A 26,806-nucleotide genomic window follows, 5' to 3' on the forward strand; every position below is an offset into this window, starting at 1 on the left:
TTAAAAATCATATGGAGCTTATTTTTCATGGACACTGTCAAATTCAGAAGTCATGAACCCATTACCAGTTTTGCTGATTTGCAGCAACAACAAAACGATTCTTACAGGTTATGTAAAAGGGTGAAGAGTTTTTATGGCAAAATGACAAACGAAAAGATTTTTAATGACTTTATCTAGCATGTTGATGCTATGCAACATGCATTCTTCAAGTCTGAATGTAAAGTAAACCGGAATTGCAGATGTATCAATATGATTGTAAACTACAAAATGAATTCAGAATTACGATACATTATTTCTTTGGGTATTCTTGTAAATTATATTTTTAAGTTTTTACTCTTTAACTTTTAAAGTAATTCTATATTATCGTTACAACAATTTCAGTGAACAATACTCAAATTGTTTGTGATGAAATAATGTTAATGTTTTACGTCTTATTTTGTACTTCTTAAAAAGGGGGATGCTGATTAAATATTTAACGTGAGTGTGACATCAATTTGAAGCCATAACATAATATATCTCATAATCTCAGTGTCTGTCTGACAAAATATCATTCCGTCAGACAAGATTTTTAGGATTTTTTGGTTGAATGTATATATAGCAAAAAATTTCAAATTTCTTTTGCGGTTAGAAAAACCCTAATACAGTTGGGCATAGACTGATACCTCATGTATAATGTACATGGAATCATTTACTATGAATTTATTATTATTAATCCTGGGATACCTATTTTAGTGGATTTATTTGGCACGCCTATAGATAAACCAATGTATAAAAATTTGTAAGGTTTCTGCAGAACCCAGTGTTTCTGCTTCTTTTGCTGTTAGTCACAGGCTCAGCAAAAATGAGGGAAAAACTATTCTAAATTTTACTCTAGAGATACTATCTTTTGATAGTAAGAAATTTCTGTCCATGTTTGGTAAAAATCAAGAATGGTTTTATAATATGAATCTAATAATGTTTAAGAAAAAATTTAACTGCAGTCTTTATGTTATGGTAATTACTGGAGGAAAAAAACCAAATCCATTTAAAAGTAATGAATTAAAAAACTTATTTTTTGACAAAATTTCCTTCTAGTTTTTAATCATATACAAGCTTCTGTCCAAGTTTTGTACAAATCCAGGACATTTTATGAAAGTTATTAAATGTTTTAAAACTTTATCCACTGAAAAAATGAGATGTGAACTGATAGAATAACTAAGTCCATTAATAAGTAAAATACAGATAAACAGGACGAAATCCCGGGCTTAAAAAACATGAAATCCCAAGGTCCCGATATTCGAAAAAAGAATTCCCGGATCCCAAAAGGGTCAATCCCGAAATCCTGAGCTTAAAAACACCCGATCCTGGAGTCCCGATAAAGGTCCTATCCCCCCTCTATGTAGAACCCCTTTTCAACTTATACATGTATCATCATTACAAATGTACTTTTTCTTTCGTCTTTACATCCAAGTCTGAGGGCTAAAACTTGTTATAGTTAGCAGTCTTCTTATTGATGCTTGTGCTACATAATTTGAGTGTAATTAACTCTGATTAATCTTATAATCTAAAGAAAACAGAAAGGAAAATGACTGGTCACATGACATTATTGACAGGACCATAAAGGATTAATTTGAAATGTCTCAAATCACTGGAATTGATTGTGGGTCTCATTGCAGTCTAAGCGTGGCCTGGGAGATTGTCAACGTTTTGTAAGCTTGACATGTGAAAGTCAAATTATTGTGCCGTGAAAACGGGAAATGAAGTCTAGAAGGACACGTGAATTTACAAAAAACTGAAAATGCTTACGTACATAGTGTAAGCGGGATATGTGAATCTGACAAAATAATAAGCGGGATCCTGGATCAGAACCCCTCAATGAGACCCCCTTGATTGGCAGGTCAATACCAATGTTGGAACACTCATTGTACATGTACCAAGAAAATGTTCTTCCAAAATTTTCTTGGCTCCTATTGAAGTGAATGATTTAAATATTTGGTCTTGGAACTTTCATCAATGCATTGGTATTTATGTAACCACAATCAATTGCATTAATTCTATTTTAATTTTTTTTTTTCTTTATTTGCATGTACAGGATAAAATGTTTTGAACCTTATTGATCAAGGAAAACAAAAGCATCTAAAACAAATTTTCCCAAATTATCTTTTTATTGGTTAATTTGCCAGATGAAATATACATTGAAGACCTATTGGTGACCTTCTGCTGTTGTCTGTTCTGTGGTCAGATTTTTGTCTCTCTGACACATTCCCCAATTCCATTCTCAATTTTATGCACTTTAGGGCCTCTAGTTTTCATAATAAAACAGACAAAAATGAAAGTGATGACTGCCATGTGTTATATCAAATTTTATAATATGAATAATTGTTCAAAATTAAGTTTTATTTTATTTTTAATGAGTCATCTTTGTTGACACATAATGAACCTGTTCACATCAATTTCAGGTTTCTGATTATTTTTGATAATAATTTTTTTCAAAAGGAAATAAAAAAAACTCAATGAAGCATACCTACATGCTTATTGACAGAATAATTACATATAAAATGTATTTTTGGTTTTCAAAGCAATTATTCTGTCAAGAGCAACATTTTTCCCACATTAAAGAGATTTTTGTTTATATCTAATATAAACGATTGTTTCTTTATTAAATTATATTGTGTTAAATACTTACTGGAAAAGAAAATGTTGCTTTCAAATTAGACATTTTTGTTTCTGAATTTAATTATAAAATGTATTTTTACATTAGCATTATTTGATTTTCAAGGCATTAATGATATTGAACACTTATTGAATTACTAGTTAATTGACTTCTGATGAGTCTGGACAGATTGTGTGTGAGGGAAAACATTGGTGTCTGCATGTGTAATGAGCTGGAACAAAAGAATTGAACAATTTGTTGCTTCTCTGGTTCAAATTTCCATTAGTTTTCCACTGATTGCAGATCACAACCATTTCCCAATAGATTCCATTTGATTTCATGTGTTTGAAGGAGAAAACAAGGATTTCACATACACACAGCTTCTTTAAATTACCAGTTGATTCAATTTTCATCTATTGAAAATAAATAATTAATTAAGCATCAATTGTGTGGAGTTTGTGTGTAGTAGTTTAATATCCCATTACACACTTGTGTTTTTAATGAAAGGAATATAATGGATTTAGAGGAAGAAGAGGATTTATATACTACACCTTACGGGTAACGTTTTGTTATTAAAATGTTCATTTCATTGTTCAATTTCAGTGCATTCATGTTAATTTCATTGTTGATTTTTATTCACCAGGTGCATTTATATTTAAATCTCCTGTAGCAATGTCTGTGTTTTTTTTAATTTTCCAACATTCCAGATGTAATCTAGCTTCACGAAATGTGCTCTCATCCCCAATATTGATGAGTCAGACCGAGAAAAATGTATTCTACTACAAAAATTAGCTGAATATCAATAACCATGTTTGTTTCATAGTATTGATCTTTCATTTATAGAGATTATAATAATTGAAATTTATAGGTTAATATAATAGGGTCAAATATCAACATTTGTAGCTTTTTAATGGGGCCATTTTGAATATATTACATAATATTTATTGAATAATGAGAAATCAATTTACCGGTATATATAACAAGTGAATCTATGTGGGGCTATATGCAATCATCAGCATGAAAATGTCTGGTTTTGTTAGACAACCAAAACATTATGGTGGATTCAGGGGTTGGGATGTCGTGAGGCTTACAAGAAAATTTAGTAATGAATAGTGTACTGTTAGATCACTATCCCCCTTCCTATGCCCTTAGTTAAACCACACTCTCTTTTCATTCAAATTTCTTGGTGAAATAGTAATTGAAGCCTTTTCAACCCACTTTAATAACAAATTTGTAAGATCATGTTTCTTAACTATAACAAAACTATAATCCGCTTTCAACTGTTGAAAGTTTACTGACCTAACGGTTTGAAAGTGTTTTGAATTAATAACTTGGGGAATTTACAGCCTTTTCAATTTTTTTCAGATTACCATTTAGTTTCTTACATTCTGTACATGTATAATTTTACAACCTTTTTGTCAGCTCACAGATTACAATTTTTGAATAAAAAGCTGCATTCCATCTGCTTTCTAGTCTATGTACAACGTGCATAAATACGAAATCAGATAACAAACAGCCTACTGTCAGTTGTCACCTAAATACGTAGATTACATCGTAATATACATAAATATATGTGAATGTTATGTAAGATGATAATTACTATGATTAATGAAATAAGCCAAAAATATAAGCTACATGTCGTCAGTGACGGATGTTTTATCACTTTTCTCCCATTCTTATTTTGCTTTTGAGTAAAAATGCTGTATCATATTGATATTGGACTGGTTCCTATCTCTTGACAGTGCCATCTGTCATACAGTCATGATACAGACCTAAATTCCATTGGAGAATTGGCTGATGTGTATCTTCGACATGGCACCATGCTGTCAATAGTCAGGGATTAATAATTTACATCTAATGACCAACTTTTAGTTTAAAAGTACTGGCTTTCATGATATCTTGTTCATCAGAGAGGGTTTTGGCTTATCATAAATATCATAATTACGTTAATTTTCCCCACATATATGCTGATCAAAGGCTTAAAATGCATTGGCCTAATGTAGGTGCTGATGCCTTTTAAAAGAAGATAGCTTTACCAGCATACATTTTTGGAATGAAAACAAAACGTTCAATGTTATAGGGTATCTCACTTGATAAGAACAATTGGCTAAAACATATTAATGTCAAAACCAGTATTATATCTGATGGAACTTTTGAATGTATCAAATTATATTTCCTAGTCAAGGGTTACCATTTAGACATTTAGTTCCTTTCTCTCTGCCCTTGGGTAGTAAAGATGTTATCATACATGCACGTGCAAAATTAGTCATTTTGCCTTGAAGAATTAGTTGTACATGTATAATTATCATATTTATCTACCAGAAACAATTCAAGCGAATTCAAATAGGTGACATGACTAACTTAATAGTGACATAACAGTGAAGTTGATTTTACCATATGTTTAGTGACTACAGACTTGTTTATTTTTGTCAGTACCAATTGTTCTGGATTGAGAACATAATGTTATTTGTGGATATTTGATTTTGTGGTTTTGCCAACGTCTACAAAAACATACTCTATTAGAAATGAAGATGTAGTATGATTGCCAATGAGACAACTCTTCACAAGAGACCAAATGGCAAAAAAATAAGCAACAATAGGGGACTGTATGACCTTTTACAACAAACAAAGCCCATACCACATTTTGAAAATTTAGATATGGGATACTCAGAAATCCACCAAAATTCATATGCCACACATAATTATGAACCAGATCATGATCATAGACACCTGTTAAGTTTATTTTAGTTCAACTTGAGTAGAAGGAACTAGTAAGATGTTCAATTTATAAAGCAGTTGAATGGTATTATAAATATTTTCTATGGCATTTCTATTGTCATTCTCAAGTTATGCCTCTTTAAAACATATTCTCAAGTTATGCCCCTTTAAAACATATTCCCAAGTTATGCCCCTGTAAAACATATTTTCAAGTTATGCCCCTGTAAAACATATTCTCAAGTTATGTCCCTTTAAAACAATGTCACATATCATTGCATATTGAACTCAGACAAATGTTAAGTAACGGTTCCAGTAGAAATATCTGTCTGTAATCCTTTAAAAGAGTATTTGACAATTAAGTAAAAAGAGGCTCAACTTCAATTTATAACAAGTACAAAAGCCGAAAAAGGAATATATACTACTACTTGTAGTCTTGTAATGTTGAAATTTTAACTATTAATTTCAAACAGGATGTTAGAAATTGATAAAAGGATGTGATAGTTAACTTTCTTATTCTTAATATAGGCCAAACGTCTTCAAAGATGTTTTATATAATTTTATTTTTTAATTAGATGAAGAAGTGGCAAGTAGGGTAATTTCTATATGTTTTTTTGGTGAAACTTTTGTAATTTGAACAAACTGGTTCCAATCTGGTCCCTTACTGCAGATACATGTATTGCCTGTCAGTTCAAATTGCAAAGTTTTACATGTATTTTATTATTATTGTTTATTGAATTTTTCATGTTAAACACATTATATTTTGCATGTTATTTATATTCATACAGTACATACATGTACTGCATTACGTACATGTATATACTATATACACATATTTAGAACAAGAGGTTGTAAAGACTAAAATGAATATTCTTTTATTGAAATGGAATTTCTTTTTGTCATTGGGCAAGGTTTATATTTTATTCTTTTATTGAAATGAATCTCTTTTTTTCATTGGTAAAGATTAATATTTGTCCTGTGCACATGAATTTCATGGAAGTTTCTTTCTAGCAGATACAACTTTGCCAACTTTCTTTGGAGAGGCACACTTGTTGGCTTTTGATTTTGCTTTATGCCATACACATGATTTTTTTCATTTTGATATCGATGCCAAAAACAAGTGTCTGCTATAACAGTTACAACAATACATGATTTTTGTACAAAACATATGATACCTTAATTATTCCTTATTTTAAGCTCCCTGTCAGTAATTTAACTATAAAGATCTATAAACATAGGAATTTGCCAAATGTATTTATTTATCTTGTATTTGAATGACAGAATATAGGGAAATAGTGTATCACATTCCCAATACATACCATTACATAAATAAATAAACATTGTTTTCAGTTCAATCAGGCATGTTTCTGTTGGTTATAATTAGCCAATTGTATACAGAACAGTTAATTTCATTTAAATTTAAATAAATTTTGTAAGAAATGATTGCTTTATTTCTGCGTAAAAAAGGATGTGAATTTTTTTTTTTTAAAAGATGTATATACATTGAAAGGCTTCTTTCACAACAAATAATTGTTATTCTGAAAATTTAAAGTATCAAAAACACAAATTTTCAGAATGCAAATTGGGTTAACTTTATCAAAACAGGTTCAAATTATGATTTAGAAAAACACAAACTTCTACATACACAGGAAAATGCCTGTACCAAGTCAGGAATATGACAGTTGTAATCCTTTCGTTTAATATGTTTGAGCTTTTGATTTTATTATTGGATTGGTGACTTTTGCAGTTTGAATTTTCTCAGAGTATGCTTTTTTTGTTATTTTACATTTCGAATAATTATACTTTAAAAACTAGAAAACACATGTACTTGTCTCTTACATAAATTGAAAGAAATATAACAGATAATTGATTTCTAATTTCAGTGAAGTGCCCATTGTTTCTGCGAGGGCCAATGTAATGTTATATGATGACCCTACAAAGAAATGGGTCCCTGCTGGCAACGCCCAACAGCAGGGTTTATCAAAAGTACAGATTTACAGACATACAGGAAACAATACATTTCGAGTTGTTGGTAGAAAAATGGCCAATCATGAGGTTAGTAACCCCGTGGTAAATTTAATTTAGATAATATTGCAAACTTTATCTTGGTTGATGGGAATCTAATTTTAATAAGGTTGATATTATGACCATAGAGAGCTAGAATATTGACCTTTTGACATTAGATTTGTGTAGGTAAAATGTATGTTTTATGCATAGGACGTCAAAATGAAAATGTTACACTGTCCTCAAAAAAGACATAAAAAAAATCTAGTTGGTATTTTCATCAATAAATTCAGACCAATAAATTCAGTCTGAATTTTCATTTTATTTTTTATCTTCATTAAGAATTTTTTGATTAAAACTTGTATCAAAACAATGATGCATTTCAAGATAAAGCAAAAATTTCACAATAGTGCAAAAGATGCAACCTTGGATTTCTCTTGCTGATCCTTGAATTAACTTAGCTAGCCTATGTCCCAACTCTGGGAAGGCAATAAGCTTTCTGTTATTTTATTGTGAGAAAATGCCATATCTGTGTCATAGATTTATGTCAAACTGGTTTGTTTTTGTTCATCATAGTGTTTCATACATATATATTTCACAAGATATACATGTTTATGTAAAAATGTCAGTTCTAGCTTTTGGAAATGTCAACTGAAAAAAATCACAATTGATTTGCAGTAACTGCATTCAGGAAGGTTTTTTCCCCAAAGCCTAAGCCAAACAATACTGAAAGCTTTTATCTACACAAAATGAAGCAGGAAGATACTTAAAACAAATCAGACGCACCTGTGGATATTACTTCCTTTATAGCGGAAACCTTGTTTCCTTCATAAGTTAACTTAATTAGATAACATTGTGGAGAACAAGGCAACAATCTTTGTAAAAGGTTATGACAGTTTACAAGTTTCTTGTAGGAACTCACTAATGCTGACATGTAAACGATATAAATGTTTAAAAAAAGAACTTAAGTTTTGAGACATATGCTAAAAGTCTATGTTTTTTTTCCTTATTTTTTTTTATCAATAAAAATATGACAATAAGCACATGTTTAAGACAAGAAAATGTTGAAATTTTGCAAAAGAAGATTTAAATATTGCTGAAGCTTATGCATTGAAATCTGCACTAGTTTATACAAGGCTGTTTCCCAATTGTAGCGGAAACGAGGCACTCAAACTAATTGATTGTGGTTGTTTGGTTTTTAAAGAATTTAAGTAAAATGTTAAAATGTAAAATAAAAATTTATTAGAATTACCGTGATTGGTTGGCTGAACTCTTTAAAAAAAAGTGCCTCTCATGCACTTGATGCTTTTCATTCTCTGATCAGCACTAGCATTGTTAAATATATAAATATGTTAAATCAATATATTTATAAACAAAAAATAATCCTAAATTGCTCTGATCATTCTGATATGTCATTGTTTAGTTACAACCTTAAGACATATCAAAACAAAAGCAATAAATAGTTTTATTTTATATGATTGAATTCAAATACTCCTTTTAAAAATATTGAAGATCTTTTCACTCATTTGACAGTAAATAATTAAAATTTCCATCATTTAAAACCAGCTGCACAATGTATTGAGAAAGCTGGCCACATTTGAAAATGGAATTGATCAGGATGACCTCATAATAAGTACTGTCTTTTGGTATGTATAGACCCTTTATGGTCCAAAAAACGAGAAAAAAAAAGTTTATTCATGGTTGTATAATATATTTGTATTGATAGGTAGTTATAAACTGTTCTATACCAAGGACTCCAAAATAAAACCAAGCAAAGTTGTATATGAAGACTAATGATAAGTATATATATATTTGTATTTATAGGTAGTGATAAACTGTTCTATACCAAGGACTTTGAAATATAACCAAGCTACACCTACATTCCATCAATGGAGAGATCAGAGACAAGTTTATGGATTAAATTTTGCAAACAAAGAGGATGCAGAAAGTTTTGCTCAAGCAATGAAATCAGCACTAGATACATTACAACGTAAGTTTTAACACACAAAAAAGGAGGCATAGATTACATTTTTTGTATATAAGGGACGCAAGTCATCTTTTCCCCCCTAAACAGACAGTGGGTTATACCAATATTGGTGGATATAGGTATAATGTTCAACAAAGTGCATAAAATCTATTTAAGAAGACATAAGCAAAATCCACAGTACATATTCTCTGAAAATAGATCCTGAAAAAAAAATGATATTGCTGATTTTTGCCATTTGAAGTTTATAATGACAGGGAAGCATATTTAAAGATATGATTTATATATCTTTTTAATATTTGCACAAATTAAAAATATTCTGTAATTTAAGAATATTTTCTGGGTGAATGGAGGAAATTGTGCAAAATATTTTATTTTGACCGCCAATGTTTCCTTTGTTTTGATCTCATTGTCCAATAGTTAGACAACAGGCTCTTTGTTATAGTAATTAGTTCCAATGCCATTCAAATATTTAAATTTGACACAAAAAAATCCTAAAAATGTGTTCCTCAATCCTGAAATCTTTATAAAGATTTCCACATGCCACGATATTAAACTGTAGTTCAAAAATGTTTACAACCTCATTGGTTCTAACTGCAATAACATGTAACTTCAACATGACCATGAATGGTTACGTACAAAGAGCTTGCTCTGACGACATATTCTTTACATGAGGCTTATGATTTAGCATCACCGTTCTAAAGGTGCTTTTACATACCCTTGTATTCAATCTTACATAGTTCTGTTCACACAATACAATTTTTTTATTGGAATAAGGGACGACATCAAAAGTTCAATGTAGGATAAAAAAACTTAACTCACATAGATTTTTCATGTTGTGATTTTTGTGGCAACAACATTATAGGTTCAATTGAGCGGCATATCATGCCCTCATGGCACAACTCTTTATAAATGTAGGTATAATTCTAAATTCTGATGTGTAATTACATCTAGGCAAAAGGGTTGAGAACTTTATAGAATCATTTTTAAAAAAAGTTCAGTAACTTGTATCTTTAGGCAGAATTTGCAATTAATAAACTTACAATGGAATTTTTAATAAGTAGTGGTGATCGGTTAACTACATTTATGGCGTGCAAACAAAAAACAGCTTTTATGGGGGACTTCAGTGAACTTCAGAAGTATTTCAGCTAGGCTATCGTCCCTATGTTTATTAGTTTATCACATATCTAATATGTATATACATGTCAGTTCTGACCTAAATTGCTTAAAACATGTAAAATGTAATTTTGTTCTATATTGTGGAGCTGATATTTTAAATTAGATGTATTTTATTCACAGAAGCTAAAGAAGGTAAATTTTCACTTATAAATAAAACTTTTGCTGGTTGCCATGATGGCAACAAGGTCCACAAACACTGCTTTCTTTTCCTTATGTATAATATTTGTATAACAAAAATGGAGAATATGTTTTTTTCAATATGCATATGCTTTGAATTTATGCATAGAGATAACCAAAAAACAGTTTTCGAACTGTACTGTAAAAAATATTTTAAAGGGGGGGATTTCTCCGAATATGATATTTTTGATACATGGTGCTACATTTTAATTTATTTTTAAATTGTGTTGAATTTTTTTTTTGTCATAAAGGATAAACTTTTGGTGGATATAGTTCAATTTTCATGACATCATTGCAAAGGTTTTAACCAAATCACTCTAATTTTAGTACGTTTTGTAATATACCCTATTCCACATAACTTTCATTGTTAGTCTACCTCTAAGAGTTGTTCATAATACACAGTTGTTATCCCTACTTATATAACCAATGACATTCTAATACAGCTAACATATGCATTGGTTTTTGCTTTTCATTTACTAGAGAGAAGTTCAACAAATTGGCTATATTTTTTTTTAGCTATTTATGAACATGTATATACAATTTATATTTAGAGATATTTATTGCTTAAAAGTTTTTTTTATGTCTAGTAGCATATTTTTTCTGCATATTCAGGATATAGGAGATATTGAAAGGCTTTTTGAGTTTTCTAGAACTAAAATTTACGAATGATTGATTGATTGATTGTTGGATGCTTAAGGTCCAGTGGCAAATATTTCATGCATGTTAAGGACGACAAATTTACGAATAAAACTTCAGATTTAAAGAGCAGTAATTTGGTCTCAGTATTGTTCATGTACTAATATGAAAATAAGATGTGATATCACTGTTATGATTGCCAATGAGACAACGTAAAGTTCACAACTATGGATCACTGTACAGCCTTCATAAATGAGCAAAAACCATTCTGCATAGCAAGCTTTAAAAGACCAAGAATTAACAATTGTAAAACAATTCAAACAAGTAAGCTATATAACTGCCTTTCAGCTTGTTTTTTTTTTAATTTATTTATAGTCAACAGAAAGTAAACAACAATAGTGAAAATTGGTATCAGTATTATATATAAGTATAGATATCCTATGTCATTGTATGTAGTTGTATGTATCAGGAAATCAGCATTGTTTGTATCAAGGTAGTGAACTGAAAACTTGTTCCGGGATAGATTATAAACTTAGTAGTTATATTACTGAAGGTCATTGTTTTACTGTACATGATTTAGTTTCACTTTAGGGCTGTTCCAAAAGTTTTGGTGTAAAAAAGGAGGGGATAAGAGCCACTCAAATTAATTAAATATGGCCATGAATGGTTGCATTTTCCTTACAATTTTATGATAGGTGTAAAACGAAAATTTATATTTCATGGGTGGATAGGGTCTTAAAATCTTATTAATTAGGGCCCCGCCGACTAAGGCGGGTCGCCCTATAGTGATCAGTCTGTCCGTCCATCTGTCTGTCTGTCCGTCCTTCCGTCTGTCCGTCCGTCCGTCCGTAACACTTTCGTGTCCGCTCCATATCTAGAGAACCATTATGATTTCATACTTAATACTTAACATGATTATCAACCAACACCAGAGGGTGTGTCATGTTGTATGTACAACTTTCTAGGTCAAAGGTCAAGGTCAAAAAATTTGGTTTTAGTTGACAACCCCCTGTCCTGTGGTGAAGATCGTGTCCGCTCCATATCTAGATAACCGTTATGATTTCAAAGTTTATACTTGACATCCATTTCAACAACCACCAGAGGGCGTGTCATGATGTATGTACAACTTCCTAGGTCAAAGGTCAAGGTCAAAAACTTTGGTTTAGAGTTGACAACCCCATGTCCTGTGGGATTGTGTCCGCTCCAAATCTAGATAATGGTTATGATTTCAAAGTTTATACTTGACATCCATTTTAGCAACCACCAGAGGGCGTGTCATGATGTATGTTCAACTTCCTAGGTCAAAGGTCAAGGTCAAAAACTTTGGTTTAGAGTTGACAACCCCGTGTCCTGTGGGATTGTGTCCGCTCCAAATCTAGATAACCGTTATGATTTCAAAGTTTATACTTGACATCCATTTTAACCACCACCAGAGGGCGTGTCATGATGTATGTACAACTTCCTAGGTCAAAGGTCAACGTCAAAAAAACTTTGGTTTCAGTTGACAATCCTGTGTCCTGTGGTGAAGATTGTGTCTGCTCTATATCTTGAGAACCATTATGATTTCAAATATTATACTTGACATCCATTTTAACCAACACCAGAGGGTGTGTCATGATGTATGTACCACTTCCTAGGTCAAAGGTCTGTCTGTCTGTCTGTTGGTCTGTCCATCGCTAACAAATTTGATCCACACTATATTTTGAGAGGACAGCTGTTATTATTTCATACTTTATACCTGACAAACATTTTCAACTTAACATATATATAAACCAACACCAGAGAATGTGTCATAATGTATGCATCCTAGGTCTAAGGTCAGTCTGTCAGTCTGTCCATCCGTTTGTTGTTCTTAACAAATTGTGTCCACTCTACCTCTCGAGAACCGTTAATATTTCATACTTTATACTTGGTGGGTCATAATATATTGAAGGCATAATTCTAAAAATATGTGACAAATATCAATTGGGCAGCACCTTTAAACATATTGTTCAAACATCAATCCATACATCCAGAAGTCACCTTAGAGTAGTCAACAATTAGTTCACATCATGCAGTCATATCACTATTATACTATGAAAGTAAGATGAGAATATTTATCAGTTTTAACTTAAAATCTTAGATTGAAATCACACATGAGACTCCTTAGAGTAGTCAACAATTAGTTCACATCATGCAGTCATATCACTATTATACTATGAAATAGTACTATCACTATTACCCCACGTTATTGACAGCGGGGCCCACAGAGATGGCTTCCATCTCAATGATATCTAGTTGATCCACCTCAGCACCTCCCTAAATTTTTATTCTTATATGGCCCTTATTATCTATGAATAGTGTGTACTGAAACAAAAAAGCAACTGTGAGTCAAGAAAAGATAGGTTTGTAAAAAATTTATATAGGCAATACCAGTTAATGCAGTGAAAGTTGACAATGCCAAAGGGAATAAGATCTATACATGTACAGTGCATGTTTACCTTTTAATTACTAAACTAAATGGTTTCCTTAAGATGTATTTTATGGGGTTATTAAGTTAATGGGTTGCTGTCTTATCTTCAAAAACCCCACATCTCTTTTTATTCATATAAATAAATAGTGAATTTATATGTTTGTAGGAAAACAATGACCTACAGCAGCATGACTTTTAACATGAACATCAGCTTTTGAATCATGAACAGGACTTGCAGTCATTAAATTTTTTTGAGTCAGTTTTTTGTACTCATACTCGAAAATCAACCAATCAAATTGCTGGATTTCATGTTTCGAGCATGATTTTTGTGCTCCGAGCACTGAGCAAAGTTTTATGTCTTCAGGTCTGACCTTTATAGACAATAACATTATGTTTGTTGACCGGAAAATCTAATCGCAACATAAAATTTTATATGTACAAAAAATATAGAAATTAGGAAATGTGATATGATTTCCAATGAGACAACTATCCACCAGAGATCTATGATGTAGATGCTATTTAAAAAATGTTACTGTATAACCTCCAACTATGATCAAAACTCATACAGTATAAGCTATAAAAGCTCTCAACATGACAAAGAAACATGAAATTGCATATATGCATAATAACTTGAATACACTAGTTGCCCTATTTGGAAAAAGGTAATAAATATTGTTTTATTAGAGTTGAAGATGGTCATTCTATTTTAAAACCAATAATATAAATCTATATTGACTACATCCTGGAGTGGTTATAGAAGACAGTAAATAAACAAATAAGGCATTGTCAAATAAGTCAATCATAGAAGCATGGGAAGGTGATTGTCAATCATAAAAGCATGGGATCACTGTTTAAAATTGTTTTTAGTTTTTATCATGAAAGCTCTATTTCTAGTAACTTCCTTAATTTAGTTTGAAGTCAATTGTAAGTTGTCTTGCTTAGTTTTAGTGAAATAATTGAGGTATTGTTAAGTCATAAAAGTTTTCACCTTTTTATTGTGTTTCGTGGTTTTATGCTACACTGTACTTGTTATTAAAAGCTAAATGAACACGCAGGATTTTAAAGTTTTATTGTCCTTAATTTTATGCAGTAAAAATTTAAATCTTTAAAACTTAAGATATGGTGTTCAAAATGGGATGTTATTTAAACACAGTCTTATTCCTATGAGGTGTGAAAGATGGGTAACTTTCCCCTCATGGGCAAGAATAGAGAGAATTACAGGTATTGGACACCTCTTCCCCCACCCCACCCCTTTTATCAGAGTTTGAAACTTTTAACACCTGATGCATTCTTGCGACCTAAGATTGATGCCTTCTAGAATTCTACAACAATTTCTGCAGATGAAGTAAAAAACTGTTTATCTCATCTCAAGTGGTTTGACCTTTAATATACACATAGTTTTTATGTCCCACCTACAATATCAGAGGGGCATTATGTTTTCTGGTCTGTGCGTCCTTTCACTCATCCTTCTGTCTGTCTGTCCTTCCTTCCGTTCGTCCCACTTCAGGTCAAGGTAGTTTTTGATGTAGTTGAAGTCCAATATACCTGAAACTCAGTACACATGTGTCTTATGATATGATCTTTCTAATTTTAATGCCAAAATAGTGTTTTGACCCTAATTTCAAGGTTCACTGAACAAAGAAAATGATAGTGAAAATTTCAAGTTAAAGTTTTTGGACAAGGTAGTTTTCGATGAAGTTGAAGTTTAATCAACTTTAAACTTAGTATACATGATCCCTGTGATATGATCTTTCTAATTTTAATGCGAAATTAGAGTTTTTACCCCAGTTTCACGGTCCACTAAACACAGAAAATGATAGTGTGAGTGGGGCATATGTGCACTATGGACACATTCTTGTTTTCAAATATTGGGAAAAGTCCATTGACACTGAAACCTTTTCATAGTTACAGCTAATCTCCTAATGCATGTAAAGCAAAACTTTGGTTGGCTTGCTTGCTTTGTTTGTATAATTGTTTATGCAAGCTTTGTAAATAAGATTGACATCTTTAAACAATATATATAGGCATAGTTTAACCTGTATATATAATTTTCGAATTTAATTGTGCGTTACCCTAATGATTGTACAATATAAAAACAAAGCAAGCAAGCTAAATAAAGTCTTGCTCTACATGCTTTATGAAATTAGCTGTAACAACTTAACATGTTTAATTTTTTGTTAAGGTCAGTTTAACAGGAACCACTTATGATAAGTCAATGGTATTTGGCATGCTGTTTTATTAGCAATTGCATATTTCATTTCAATGGAGATTATATGGCTGGGCACCTGCAGTAATGTTTACTGTAAATTTAGAAATTATTGTGTGCATTTATCATTGCTATTTTTGAAGATTGAACAAAATTCAATCATTGCGGTATTAGAATTATAAGCTCGATACAGACAAAACCTATCAAATATGAGAATGTGATTTCTTTATTTTTTGAAACTCAATAAGTTGCATCCTCCTCATTAATAAAAAATATGCAGTAGTTTCTTAATTTACAATAATTGAATATGAATAGGTTAGTACTTTCGCATCTGACAGATAATATTTCTGTCTGTAATTCAGTTAGTATGTTCCATACCAGATTTAATTTTTCAAAGTTTAGCAACAGTATTGGGTTTTTTTACAAGGAAATTGAGGTCATGTCAACATGAATCTTGGTACAGATGGTCAATTTGATATGAAATTTTAAACTGTTTCCTGATTCACTGATATCATTGGAATGTGGGAAACCAGTATATTTTCAGGTTAAATTTTAACTATGATTTTTAGGCTATGAAGTTGTGATATCTTTAGCTAAGTTAGTTCACATGTTAACTGTAGTTAAAATGGATGTTTCACAACTCGTCCTATGGGCCCATATTCTTGCTTCATATTTGCAAATTTATTTGCATTGTCCAAAGTTCAAAGTTCACTTAAGCAATAACAATGTTTGTATAAGTTTTTTGTTGCAGTATTAATGCATGGAAAATTAGATCAGTCATCATCTTATTTCTTGGGGCAAATAATCATCTGTATTTTTCTGGTTTTAGAAATCTGCAGGCTGCCTCATAGGTAGAGCTGGATATATGTGATTACTATTAGACATTTGGCTACTAACCTGAACACTCAGTTTAACTTAAGATGGTGAATTGTAACTGGTTTTCATATCATATGAAAGTCTGTGACAATAATAAATGGCATGAATTTAAACCAATAGAAAATCAGTAGCCTAGCTGCCAGTGTGTTTAAATCAGAGACTAAATGAATATATTCAAAAAGGATAAATTCTTGTTTCTATTGTCTGTTAAAATGATTTTTTTATTTTTTCAGAATTGGCTGCACAACATGCACCCCCTCCTCCACCACAAGGTCAAGTTCCTCAATCTTATAATGCACCACAGCATGTTCATGAAGAACCTGAAAGGTTAGTTCATTTGTACTGGATTATAATGAGTGTCAAGATAGTTATACATGTAGTTTCCTGCAACTATATAGAACTGGAATATGAGTGTTAAGAGAATTATAGTTTCCTGAAATTATGTATATCTCATATTTCATGATTTAATTGAAACCTTTCATCACAGCTGTTTTATAACTCAGACCAATAATTGTTATAACACTATTGCATCTATCTATACATGTTAATTTAAGCTAAGAGGTTGTAAGAATTAACTAAGAATAAACTAAGAAAATCAGTTGAAAAGGGCTTAACTCACCAGGTCAATATAAAGCAGAAAGCATCAAAAACACACAGACAAGAAGTTGCATTGTATCAATAGTCTCCATAACTAAGTACAGATATGTGAGTAATCACAGTTACTGACAGTTAGTTCAACACCAATAACAACTAATTAATAGCTCATGCATCTCAAATTAAAATGCTTTGAACAGAAATCTGAAATTGTAAAAAAGTAATAAAAAAAAATGAAATTCAAGGAAAATTCAAAATGGAAAGGCCAGAGTCAAATAGCAATACATGTATCAAAAGCTTTAACACATCAATCAAATGGTTGACAACTGTCATATTCCTGACTTGGTACAGCTATTTTCTTAAATAGAAAATAATGGGTTTTATAGCTAGCTAAGCATGCTAAGTGTCTCACTTGTAGAGCAGTTACATTAAATTCCAATATATTGACAACAATGTGTGAACAAAACAAACAGACATGATAAGTAAACATATCAAAAACCACTTGGCTATATATATTAGGCTGCTGTCTTCAGGACATATATTTATGGGAAAACAAATCCCTGGTTTCCAAAATCATGTGATTCGTGGTAAAATATCAATATTTCTATTTACAGGCATCCACCACATCCAGGTCATGTGAGACACCCATCAGGGGGAGGTAAGCAGGTTTTAATATTCTCTTATTATAATAAAACTGCTGAATTATCAGGGACACTCATATTAATCTGAAAATACAATGTAAAAGAACTTATTGAGTAGCAGTTTCCCTAACTATTCATTATTTATACATGATTGATTAATTTGATAGAAGTAGGTATAAAAGTATCTAATGGATTAGGGACTGTCATTCTGACAAGGTAATTTATATACTTTCCTAGAATCTGTCTGATTGCATTAAGATAATTGGTCATCAGATAGGCATGCATGGAATTTAATTAAATGATCACTGATGCACCAAACTTTTTTAAAAAGTTTTATAGATTAGATGGAATAATTCATTGGTATTTCCAGTACCTTGAGGACATTTTTGGTTTTCAGATATATTGCGAAAAGTTTAATTATCTTGGGGTTAAAATGTCATGTTGTTGTCTTTAAAATGGATTTAGTTTGGATTTATTTTGTAGCTTAAGTTTGAGAAAGTAATCTTGCTTATATAAAAAAAAATCATTTACAGTGTGAATTGCGAAGTGTTTTGACCTCTCTTTGGCATTGGATAATTAGAAAAATACAATAAAATTTGCCCAATTTTGAAAGGGTTTTCCCTTGGTACCATGTGTGTTTAAATGGAACAGCCCTATGTATATAAAACCAAATACGAATATTGCGCTGAATTTAATCACTTAGCAATGTAATGTGTAGGAGAATGTTTAAACAGAAATAATAGTGCTCCACCTTGTTTTGAAGTGCATGTAGAGAATTAAGTGTTATGAATGAAGACACCTATTTACTTTTGTTCCTTAATTTCATGTAGATCAGTCAGGATCTAGGCCTTTTGAATTTACTATTTTTCAGTTCCTCAATATAGCAAGGGTGTTCTCAATCGACAATCCTCCATGCCTAGTGACAACTCAAACTATAATACATCAACTGATCAACAGCTGTTTTCAAGAGCTCAGAGTGATCCTGAATACCATGTTACATCCACATTATATACTGGTTCTCAGCAATTCAATGTCATAAGAGAACCGAATGAGGAAAGCGAATATATGTCAACCCTTCAAAATATGGATGGTGCTCCTAAGCTGCAGCATCATATGCAGTATAACACAAACTATTCCTTTTCAGCTTCTCAAAATGATCCTTATAGCTCTAACCAACAAGCTAGTTATTATACTCCCTCTGTTTCAGCACCACAGTATAGCCAGCCAGGTCCTCCACAGCCACAGTATACACAACCTGCTGCTGCTCAGGCTCCTCCTCCAGCTCCAGGGCCACCACCTGGTGCTCCCGAAGCCCCTGCTGCACCCCCTGCTCCCCCAGCACCTCCTGCTCCTCCTGCAGCACCACCTGCACCTCCACCTCCTGGACCAGGAATACCACCACCCCCAGGACCAGGTGTGCCTCCCCCTCCAGGACCAGGAGTACCACCACCGCCAGCACCACCACCAATGCCAGGTGCTGGGTCCAGTCCAGCTAAATCAGGAGGAGGTGGAGGTGGTGGAGGAATGGGATCCTTGGCAGAAGCTTTAGCAAAGAAACATAATACCCTGAAACATGTTAATCCTGATTCCAATGTAAGTATTTAGAAATACCGTATAAAATTGAGAATGGAAATGTGGAATGTGTCGAAGAGACAACAACCCGACCAAAGAAAAAATAACAGCAGAAGGTCTACAACAGGTCTCCAATGTAGCGAGAAAATTCCCGCACCCAGAGGCGTCCTTCAGCTGGCCCCTTAACAAATATATACTAGTTCAGTGATAATGAACGCCATACTTATTTCCAAATTGTACACAATTGTGAATTCATTATTCCTGTAAATTCTTGTTTAATCTTTGTTTACTGATAAATCAAACTTTTCAATAAAGTACAGACTTTATTTTTGCTTTGTATGCAGAAAATGATAAAACCAGTGAAAAGATTTAGTACAATGTAACAGTATCCATAGAAATACAATTTTTCCTTCTAGCTAAAAAAAATGGTTTTTATCTGAAATTATATTTGTTTTCTTAAAGTCTGGTGTATCTATCTATAATTTAGTAATTTAGTTCTACTGTTTCAGTACAAGTGATTATAAATCACTATTCAAACAAATAAAAGGTAATTGTTCAAAGCCAATAACAACTAAATCATGAATCCAAGACTAATAAATAGCAATCAGTGCACATCCAACATGCAATGGATTTAGTGTAAAGAGAGTCTCTGAAAAACATGACCTTGTGCAATGCAAACTTTAAGTATCAACAGATTGATATTCAGAATTCAGAATGTCTTTAGAAGGAATGCATTTCTTATTGGGTTTCAATAGCAAATGAATAGCTCAATGTTCCTGTGAATTATTGTCAGAATAAATATTTAAGAATTAAGATGTCACATAGATATTGTAAGCAATCAAGTATATTTCACAGTACTCAACACAATACAAAGTATAAAAGAGACGATGTGGTATGATTGCAAATGAGACAACTCTTCACAAGATATGAAATTGACACAGAAATTAACAACTTAAGGTCACTGTACAGCCTTCAACAATGAGCAAAGCCCATACCGCATAGTTTATTAAAAGTTGTTTTGAGGATTAGTAATACTATCAGCCTTGTATAATGGTACATTGATCTTCAATTAAACTTCTATTTCTTATTCCTTTAGGATAATGCTGCTAGACCCTCATCGGCTGAACCTGGTAGTAGAGGATCTAGTTCTAGTACTGGTAGTGGTGGTGGAGGGGGTGGGGACTTCATGTCAGAACTACAGAAAAAGTTAAATAGAAAGAAAAATGATGTGGATGGTGTACCACAGCCTGCACCTGAAGTTAAGGTAAGAATTAAATGTGACTGTCATACAAGTGAGAAGTTAAGCTAGCTATAAAACATGGTTTGATCAACCAATGTCTACATAAGAAAATGCCTGTATCAAATCAGGAATATGACAGTTGCTATCCATTTGTTTGATGCGTTTGAGCTTTAATATTGCCATTTACTTAGGGACCTTCTATTTAGAATATTCCTCTGACTGTTTTTTTGTTATTTTACTTTTTGTTTTAGTTTTGATAAGACAACTTCTGTAGTTATCAAGTAGCCTCTCTTGCCAGGTTGTCTCAATATTTCATCTAAAGTATCGCTATAAAAGAGGGACCAAAGATACCAAAGGGACAGTCAAACTAAAATGATATAGTAAGGGATGACATCAAAAGATCAATGTAGGATAAAAAACTTAAATCAAATAGTTTTGGGGTGGGGGGTTAAAATTCTACAAGTTTTGTATATCTGAAATTGATTTTTACATATATCCCTATTGGTAAATCAATTTTCCCAAATTATGTTAAGAGGGGGGTGGGGGGTCAGTGAAAAAACTATGTGAATTAAGTTTTTTATCCTACATTGAACTTTTGATGTCTTCTCTAAGATTGCTGATGAGAAAACTTTCCCTGTTTAAACCCTGTATAATAGGCCAAGTGTGTCCAACTGTAATCTTAATAGACTGACTGCATTCATAATAAGGCTTGAAAAAATTTGAAACAAGTTAATTTCGATTTTATACCATTATTTTTTTTTTGAGATTTGTATTAAATATAAAATACCCCCCAAAAAACGTGTTTACGCTCACCACAGTTTTCACTAAAAGTAGACATTGAATGTACTAACACATTAGTGCTTCAAATTATTTAATACTTGAAGTTAGATATATATTAATATAATGATCATATCCAGAGAGGACTTTCAAATTAATGCATTTCCCATACATTTCCGGTGTGTATTGCCTATGTTATTATGTCACGTTAAAAAGCAATTGTTCAATGATGTAATTTACACTGACTAACCTCTGGTCAATCAGTTATACTCATTCATAAAAAACACTTGATAAAAAAATATTTGAGCCGTGGTGTAGTGGTTTGTGCATTGGACTACTAACTCAAAGGTTCCTGGTTCGATTCCCATTCGGGATGAAATTTCAGGAACTCTATTTTCGGCTCTCCCTTGACACCATTTCGAGTATGGTCTTGAGGAAACGATGATAGTCCGTCGGAAGGGGACAATAAATGGCTGACTCGTGTTAAGAGAGAGCCATATCTCTTGCACGTATAAGACACCCTTGTAGATTTTCGAAAAAGAGCAGGCTAATGCCACTACAAGACAGCACTCATACCTACAAAGTGGAAATGGTGTAATATAAGTTGCAAAACTTGTTTCCCAATCCACTCTAAATAAATATGTTTAAACTAACTACTTGAGATTGGTGTATTTATTTCAGGAGTCAGCTTCAACAAACAGTCTAGACAGGAGACAACGAGATAGGTCGTCTGGTCCCCCAACAAACAGGGTGCCTCCAGTAAATAATGGAGCAGATTCTCCTAAAATCAGAAGGTAATTTTGTCGTATACAACTGTATTTCTCAAAAAAGTAGATTTTAACATTCTTTTTTTTTTAAACTGTTGCTCAAAAGTTGAAAAATTTAAACAAATTAAAAATATAGAGATTATTTGTCATTTGGTAAAAAATGTGATAATGTTTTTAATTTAATTTTGAATAAAGGTGAAGTATTCAAATTCAAATTTCAATAATAATTTCACACATTTTTCGACTATTTTTAGCAGTTTAAAACCATTTGCCTCTCCATCATTTAAGTGAGTAAAATATTCTAGTTCTAAGAAATAGACTGTCTTCTCCACTTCTCTTGAAGTCTGATTATTTCATTTTTGCTATACTCACTTTGGCAAAAAGGGATGAATTTGATATACTTTATGGCCCTATGTCTGCCATTACTGGACGTCACAAAGGTTCCCTAAATATTTTGACCTCTTTAAAGAAAATATCTGATGCCACAATAGAAAAGGATTTGTATGATATCAATAATTCAAGTCATGCAGATTTCATAATAGCGATAAGGTTTTCCTAAAAAGAGACTAAATCTGACAAAATATATAATCTTCACTGCATTGTACAATACAGTAAATTTACTTATTTATACGTTTATTTTGTTTCCTGTCAAATAAAGATCTTGTGGAAGCAGAAAATTAGAAATTATATATCTTATACTATCAACATAAATGTCAAATTTGTGATTAAGATAAAATACCAAGATGTCAACCATTATTTAATTGAAATGCAATCCATTAAAAAACAGAGATTTTCTTCAAATCTGGCACTATCATTTCACATTAAACTGACTTTGCATGATAAAAATCTCTGATGCATCCTCAAATTCTTCGAATACACATAATTCAAATTATGCAGCTAGCTGTCTTTATTATAAAAATAAAAAAAAATGCAACATTCCTTCAAATAAACCCTATTGACTTCTTTTGTCAAGTGAAATTGTAACAACCTAACAAATGTAATGTGATCTATTATAGTACTTCCTTATTTCTGTTCAAGTACAATCAAGAGATTTCAATTAAAGTAATTTTCACATACACACACTTATGTACTTAAGCATGTAATTCTATATTTTTGACAAAACTTTCTCCAATACACTTCTAAATTTTTTTGGGTTTATTACTTTTGAAAATACAATTGTATGAATATATAACATGACATTGAATGTTATAGCTAAAATATAGGTAGAAATCTAAGGTTATATTTACATGTAGATTTTGTTCTCCGCATACTGTACAAGGAAACTTAATTTCATTTTTCTCTGTACATGCTAAATTATATGTACAGTGTATAACAGTAGACCAGTAAGGATTAAAATATCTATTTCATCAGCAGATTATAACTAATACTTTTGGCCTTTTAGTAATGTACTGCATAGATTTAAGCAATTGTAGATTACCAGGTAGATATTCAATATTAAAAAAATCTCGTAAGACAGTACCTTCAACAAATTGCAAGGTTTTAGTAGTATCTGAAGGTCTTTAAACTCTTTGGAACTAATTTCCTAATGCTTTTAGCATAAAAGTATGGTTGGTTTGCTTGCTTTGTTTGTATAAACTTCAGGCTTAAATTAAAATATTGTTTGTTTGCAGTTTACCGACCGACCCTTGAAAATCCTCCCGACTGTGAAAATTTTATTGCTTTAAATTTGAAGAAATTATTTTTAATACTTCTATAGACGAGATCCGGAAATTTGGGTCCTTTCCGGAATTGGTTGTTTAAGTCTAGGTGTATTACACGTTTTAAGTTCAGTTTTTCTTGCCTTCCCGTCAAGCGTTCATGTGACCGTTTAATGATAAAGCACATGGAAATTGTTTACAGGTATCCATGAAGAAATGGAGGAGTACTTTACGCTGTCGACTTCTGTCAATTCTAAGACTAATAACAAACAAACAAGTTGAATAGTAAACTGATTCAGGCACATAAAATGATGTCTTTGATGATATCATTGAACATGTTGAAGAAGAAGAAGAACTGACATGATAACTCATCTTTCTCAACAACTTTCTGTCTCAAACAAATCGGGAACAGAATCTTTTGAGTCTGACTTTATAAACCAATTTCAGTGGTTAAACAATTCGACAGCAGCTTGAAGTATGTCTTATTTTCTATAAATCGTTGTGAAGAAGACAAAGATGAAACCATTCCTCCATGAATTTATGGATACATGTTATCATGCCTCTACGGAGAAAGGGAGAAAGAGCTCATTTGAAATGTAAATGGATAGAGACCATGCCAAATCAACCCAAACTTCACAAAGATGTAGACAAAATAAATGATTAGCTTGAAAAATAAATATACTATTATATATTGAATCTATCTTGAATTGCAATGAGTATGCTCCTTTAGGATAAGGGGAGTTGCCCCACTCATTGCAATTATTTTCTTTCTTTATACAATATTAAATAAATCCAAACTTTGTGGCCTGTGTGAATTGAATTAAAACAGGTTCCTAGGAGCTATGCTGCCAATTTTTTTTATGCAGTCAAAACATTTCAGTACAGACCGTTTACTTTAATGGGGTGCTATGGATTTCACCCCAAACTAGCAAGTTTTCTTTGGTTTTCATTTAAGCCTGGCATCAACATATCTTTCAAAATATAACCTTATTACATATAATTAAATATTGTTAGAAATATGAAAACAGTCTTTTTTGAGTTGCCTTCTTTTCAATTGAGGAAGATTCAATGGCTGATTTTTTTTTTTATTAAAAATACACTCTTTAAAATACTTTGTTTACTTAATATTTAATATCTACATTTTTTCTGATGAAAATACTCTACTTATGAAAACATTCTAGTCAAGAAGCATATATGTCAGTGAATATATTTCTTTAAAACAGTTCTAGTCATTCCTTGTTTATAAGTGTTTCAGTATATAATAAGAACATATTTTATGTCATAAATTGGATAATCACACTATGTTAAAATTTCAGTTTTGGTTAAAAAGTTTTTTTTATCTGACAATGCCTATTCATTTCATGTTGGTTTTCAGTGTTTCTTTGTTGTTTTTTTTCTTAAGAAACTTGGTTTGTGTAACTGCTTGTTTAAACTTTTTGGCTGATAAAATAAAATATTTTTCCTACCTACCGACCCTCTAGTCTGAAGGTACAGTCGGAAAACTGCAAACAAACATATTTTTAAGGTTGGCCTCAGCTTTGATACTGACATCTCTAAACAATATATATATAGACATAGTTAAACCTTTATATTTTATATTTAGATTTGACTTTATCCCAATTACAGTTGTACAATATACAAATAAAGCAAACAAGCTATCCAAATTCTTGCTCTTCTTGCAATAGAAAATTAGCTCTAATCATGATTATGCATTCAATATTTTTTTATCAAGGCTATTGATTCTTACAGTTAGTATATTTTTAATGTTCAAATTAGGGAAAACAATTTTGTTGTTGAATTGCCAATAAACAAATTGAAGATCCTAAAATTTATTGATAAAATGTTACCGATAAAAGTAAAATTACTAACATTTGAAGTAGAAGTAATAGCTAAATGACGTATTTATTGTGTTTACAGGAGAAAAGATTCATTAAATCCACCTCCAGAACCATTATCAAATGGACCAACAAATTCAGCATTAGACAATTTAAAAATAGAAATTATGAATGAAGTACGACAAGAACTACAAAAAGTCAAAATGGAAATCATAAGTGGTAAGAAATTTAAAATATATATTTTCTCCTTCAAATGGTAGAAAAAAATATTTTCAGACCCTCTTGTTGTCCATAAGTGTTACCTTCCTGTAACAGGAAAACATGTTTTTGTTATTTTTTGTTTGCTTGAAAAAAAATTGATAGAAAAAATGATGTTTATATAAAATATTAGGAAGTTGCTACTGTTCAAGGCTATAATCTTTTTACAATTTGTATGTTTTTAATGCCTCATGAAGGTAGACTTCCACACACATTAAGAATATTTGCAACACTTTTTTATGCCCCACCTATGATAGTAGAGGGGCATTATGTTTTCTGGTCAGTGTGTCTGTTTGTTCTTCTGTGTGTCATTCCCACTTCATGATAAAAATTTTGGTAAGGTAGCTTTTGATGAAGTTGAAGTCAAATCAACTTGAAACTTACTACACATGTTCCCTTCAATATGATCTTCCAAATTTTAATGCCAAATTAAGAGTTTTTATCACAATTTCACAGTCCATTGATAGTGCAAGTGGGGCATCCCTGTACTGGGGACACATTCTTGTTTAGGGGTCTGAGATAGATCAGATTGTGTTCCTGTTTACCCTATCTTTTTCCAGTGTCCTGGTCCACTCACTTAACAAAAATTTCCTATTGTATTAG

General features: G+C 31.7%; 1 protein-coding gene across 5 annotated transcripts in view; it reads left to right on the forward strand.

Moving 5' to 3' along the window:
* Positions 1–26,806, forward strand: part of LOC134711204 (vasodilator-stimulated phosphoprotein-like) — a 34,363-nt gene that overhangs the window by 2,864 nt on the left and 4,693 nt on the right. Inside the window, exons 1-10 of one of the 5 annotated variants that reach the window (XM_063571664.1) lie at positions 3,049–3,190; positions 7,231–7,402; positions 9,176–9,341; positions 17,095–17,188; positions 18,070–18,113; positions 19,304–19,689; positions 20,765–20,932; positions 22,367–22,479; positions 22,707–22,739; positions 26,028–26,164. In XM_063571664.1, coding sequence (XP_063427734.1) covers positions 3,147–3,190; positions 7,231–7,402; positions 9,176–9,341; positions 17,095–17,188; positions 18,070–18,113; positions 19,304–19,689; positions 20,765–20,932; positions 22,367–22,479; positions 22,707–22,739; positions 26,028–26,164 — 1,357 coding nt within the window. In that variant the 5' untranslated portion in view covers positions 3,049–3,146. Of the gene's footprint in view, positions 1–3,048; positions 3,191–5,907; positions 5,943–7,230; positions 7,403–9,175; positions 9,342–17,094; positions 17,189–18,069; positions 18,114–19,303; positions 19,690–20,764; positions 20,933–22,366; positions 22,480–22,706; positions 22,740–26,027; positions 26,165–26,806 lie in introns of those variants that run through there. The other 4 variants (XM_063571665.1, XM_063571666.1, XM_063571667.1 and 1 more) reach the window with 4 other exon arrangements.

This window comes from Mytilus trossulus, chromosome 3 (genome assembly GCF_036588685.1).
Source record: "Mytilus trossulus isolate FHL-02 chromosome 3, PNRI_Mtr1.1.1.hap1, whole genome shotgun sequence".
In the NCBI taxonomy this organism is placed as follows: Eukaryota; Metazoa; Mollusca; class Bivalvia; order Mytilida; family Mytilidae; genus Mytilus; species Mytilus trossulus.